At 26.4% G+C, this 4,176-nt stretch overlaps 1 protein-coding gene across 1 annotated transcript; it reads left to right on the top strand.

Annotated features, from left to right (window-relative positions):
• The first annotated feature begins 3,426 nt into the window (after positions 1-3,426).
• Positions 3,427-3,852, top strand: LOC135928703 (zinc finger MYM-type protein 1-like). Its single transcript, XM_065465160.1, has one exon. It carries the CDS (start codon positions 3,427-3,429, stop codon positions 3,850-3,852), a length of 426 nt encoding a protein of 141 aa, XP_065321232.1.
• The last annotated feature ends 324 nt before the right edge of the window (positions 3,853-4,176 follow it).

The raw sequence follows: 4,176 nt of genomic DNA, 5'->3' as shown, positions 1-4,176 counted from the left end.
AATTACATGATTTATATAATTTCTTATTTTGGAAATAAGTTCAAACGTTTTACATTTAAAATAAAAAAAAATAATAGTATGACACGATAATCATATATATTTTATATTAGATTTACAATGATATTGCACTAGAAAATCAAATCATACATCACATGTTAAATATAAATTAATACATACTCAATATATAAAATCAAATAATTACACATAAAATTATTGCAATTATACAATATTGCATAAAGAATAAAATTTCTGCACTTATAAAATCAGGAATCGATCATATTGTAAATAGATAAAGAATTAAGAAAATATATAATTTTTACATTAGCCAAAAATAAATTAGTGTATACACTTGTGTGCATATTGTATTTTTTAAGAATTTCATACACGCATATTAAACACTTGTTACATTTATTATCAAATTCTAAGTAATAATCATTGTTGTATCTGTTTATATATAATTGACATTTATGGAGGTTTTTCAATTGATTTCGAATATGAGATATATAACATTTTATTATCTTTGTTCTTTTTAGATCATGTGACAATATGATAATAGTTATATATTTATGAAATAAAAAATTATTTGAGAACTATTAGGATCAAGGAGAAATTCCCTTCCCCCAACATAAATTTATCACTTTTTGTGAATATCATTTTAAGCTAATAAAAAATATCCCCCTTAGTCTCCCCTCTACTCCCTGACCCCCAAAAATGTATGCATATATCTTAAACAATAATTTGAAAGAAAGAATGTAAAAGTTTATATTTTTTTATAAAACTATTCATCATAATTTATACATTTTTGGAAAAAAGCATTTGTATATAAAAAAAGTGAACCAAAAATGTTTTTTAAGAAATGGAATATAAGCCAAAGATAAGTCTTAAGACAAAAGTGAAATGTATTATAACTATTAATAATAGATCCATAAAATTACTAAATAATATAATATATCAAATATAATTTTTTATAAAGTGAGTAATTTTAATTTATTTATCTTAATAAAAGTAAAATTTATAAAACTATTGATAAAATTAAATCATAAATTAAATAAAAAAATTAAAGCACAATACAAACAGTGATATGTCATAGATTTACAGTATATCTAATTTTATCAATTATGACAATCAAGTAATTTTTACCAATATAACGAATTATATATTTTACAGAAAACTATAAAATATTGATAAGGACATCAGCAAGATCTTTTAAAGATATTGTGGGATGAATAATATGAAGATTAATTATTAATATCATTTTTTTATTTATAATAAATAGATGGCGTTAAATAATTGAATGCAAATTGTTGCTATATTTATTATCAAGAGCATTGATAAGTAAAATTTGTTAAAATATTAACTGTAATATATTCTCTAACTGTCAAATATGTTTATAAAAGTGGAATTTTACCTAGTATTTTGTAACTAATTCTATATAATAGAGAAATATCAACTATATGTCTACTTACTTTTTATAAATAAATTTCTTAAACTTGTCTGATAAATTATTACCATGCTTTTATATTAATGTATATCAGGGACGAAGCGTCCATAGAAGCAAGGGAAGCATTGCCCTTAAAATTTTTTTTACAAAATTCTTAGATAAACTTAATATAATCTTTATACTATGCTAAAAAAAATAAAATTACTTCCTTAAAATAATTAATATATTTTTTATAACGTTAAAAAGATTTATAATATTTTACTACGATAAAAAATTTACTTTATTTGAATATTTACTGATATGATGTCAAAATATATTAGCAAATAATTAATTTTTTAAAAAGGTAAAATAAATAAAGGTGAAAAATTGTAGAAATATAATTTACGGGAAAGGATAGGGGATAAAAAATGAAGCTTGGAAAATGGAAGGTTATTCAATGGAAGAGATGAAGCTTAGATAGTTGGAACGAATGATGGCGGTAGCAAGTCTTTGGCGTAAGAAGAGGGATTCCTTTGGCTGGTCGGTTTTTTCGCGGATCCATTTGCCTAAATCTTTGAAAAAACGTTGAGCCTTGCTACCGAAGGTGGTGAGAATGGTGCAGGCGATGGGTATGAATAAGAAAGAAGAGTCTAAGGAACTGTATTTTATGGTTTTGCGGGATTCAGCGAGGGCGAGGGCATCGACGTTATGGTTAGAAGGTGCATTTGGGTCAATGCAGGTGAAGTCCCAAACCAGGAGCTGACCCCTTGACCAGGGGATCAAGGACATTCCATCAGGACGGTTTCCGTCGGTTCTAAAAATTTCGGTTGGTTCTAGTCTAGATGGAATGCCTCCTGATTTGAGGGCGCGTAAAATGATGTCGTTGCATTTGGTGTGCCGTGAAAAGCGGCCACGACAAAAGCGACAATGGAGGCAGTGCCTACCCTTGCTGTCAACGCTGGTTTCGCAATGTTTGCATTGGTACGGAAGAACAATTTCGCAATTGAGCCGTAGTCCAATATCAAATCTTAGCTCGTCAGCAGTGAGCAACAAATCGAGGTTGTTGGAGGGTATGGTTTCCAGAAACTCGTGACCAGATCCTTGGTTCAATTGGTGAAAAACGCATTCCGTGGTGATGATGAATCACCTAATTCAGTAAATAGAGGAAATTATATTGAATTAATTTATTTGCTGGTGGAAGAAAATTTACTATTATTCAAATAAAGTATCCCATGACCGGAAAAAAAAAATTTACTTTAAAAAATTTACTATTATTTTTACTACGTTCAAAAATTTACTATTATTTTTACTACGTAAAAAAATTTACTATTATATTTAGATTTACTATGTTAAAAAATGATGGAAGCAAATTTAATATTGCTTATTTTCCAATAATAAATATACTAATAAATCATGATTCATACGATATTTTTTTGGTGTAATTTTTTTATTACGTTAAAAAAAATATACAAGAGGGAAGCAAATCTAATATTGCTTATTTTTTCAATAAATAAATAGAAAATCATGTTATGATATTGTTTAATTTTACGATTAAAAAATAAGCATTGGGGAAGCAAATAAAAAATTGCTTATTCTTTTATAAAAGAAAAATAAATTTTTTTTTCTTACTTCTTTTTTAAAAAAAATTTTTTTTCTTTAAATTAATGTTTAATAATTGTAATTGTATTATTGAAAATTTATTAATATTATCATTTAGCTCAAGAAATTTTGATACCAAAAAATTAATTATTGAAAAAGGAAGACCAAACCCAATTTTAAGAAATTTAAAAAAAGAAATAAAATCTTGCATTCGTAATTTTTCTATCGATAAATATGATAAATATGAATGGCTCACTGGATGTGAATTTTCTAATTCTCTATATTGTTGGTCATGCTTATTATTCCCAAAGGAAAAATATGTTTGGAATGATAGAGGATTTTCGGATATGAATAATTTTTCAAAGGCAGTTAAACGACATGAAGAATCAACCGCTCATTTGCGGTCGATGATTCAATTAAAAACATTTGGCGAAATTCGTATTGAAAATATGATAGATTCGATGCACAAAATATCAATTGAACAGCATAATTCGAAGGTCAAATCAAATAGAGAAATATTGAAAATTTTAATCACTTCCATATGTTTCCTTGGAATTCAGGAGCTCGCATTCCGTGGTGATGATGAATCACCTAATTCAGTAAATAGAGGAAATTATATTGAATTAATTTATTTGCTGGTGGAAGAAAATTTACTATTGAAACATCATTTAGAAAATAGTACAGTTTTTATTGGACTATCAAGCGATATTCAAAATGATTTAATAAATTCCATTTCATATGTCTTACACCAAAAAATATTAGATGAATTGGAAGAAACGGAATTTATAACAATGATATTAGATGAAACAATTGATATAAATAATAAATCCTAACTGGCTGTAGTTCTTCGATATGTTTTAAATAACGGGACATTATATGAAAGATTTATTGAATTCTTTGATGTTACAATGCATCGTGATGCTAATTCTTTATCAAAATTTGTCATTAAATTTTTGAATGATAAGAAAATTATGAAAAAATTGATAGGTCAAAGTTACGATGGCGCAGCTGTTATGTCAGGTGATTCACATGGACTGCAAGCAAAAATCAGAGACGTCAATCCTTCTGCACTTTATATTCATTGTTTTGCCCACAAGTTAAATCTTATATTATCAAAATCTTGCAGCAAAATTAAAGAATGTAAGGTTTTTTTGCAA

This window comes from Gordionus sp. m RMFG-2023, chromosome 4, assembly GCF_954871325.1.
Source record: "Gordionus sp. m RMFG-2023 chromosome 4, tfGorSpeb1-WG-v2, whole genome shotgun sequence".
Classification (NCBI taxonomy): domain Eukaryota; kingdom Metazoa; phylum Nematomorpha; class Gordioida; order Chordodea; family Parachordodidae; genus Gordionus; species Gordionus sp. m RMFG-2023.
Note: the sequence above shows the minus strand (reverse complement) of the source record. Positions and strands in the feature narration are given on the sequence as shown.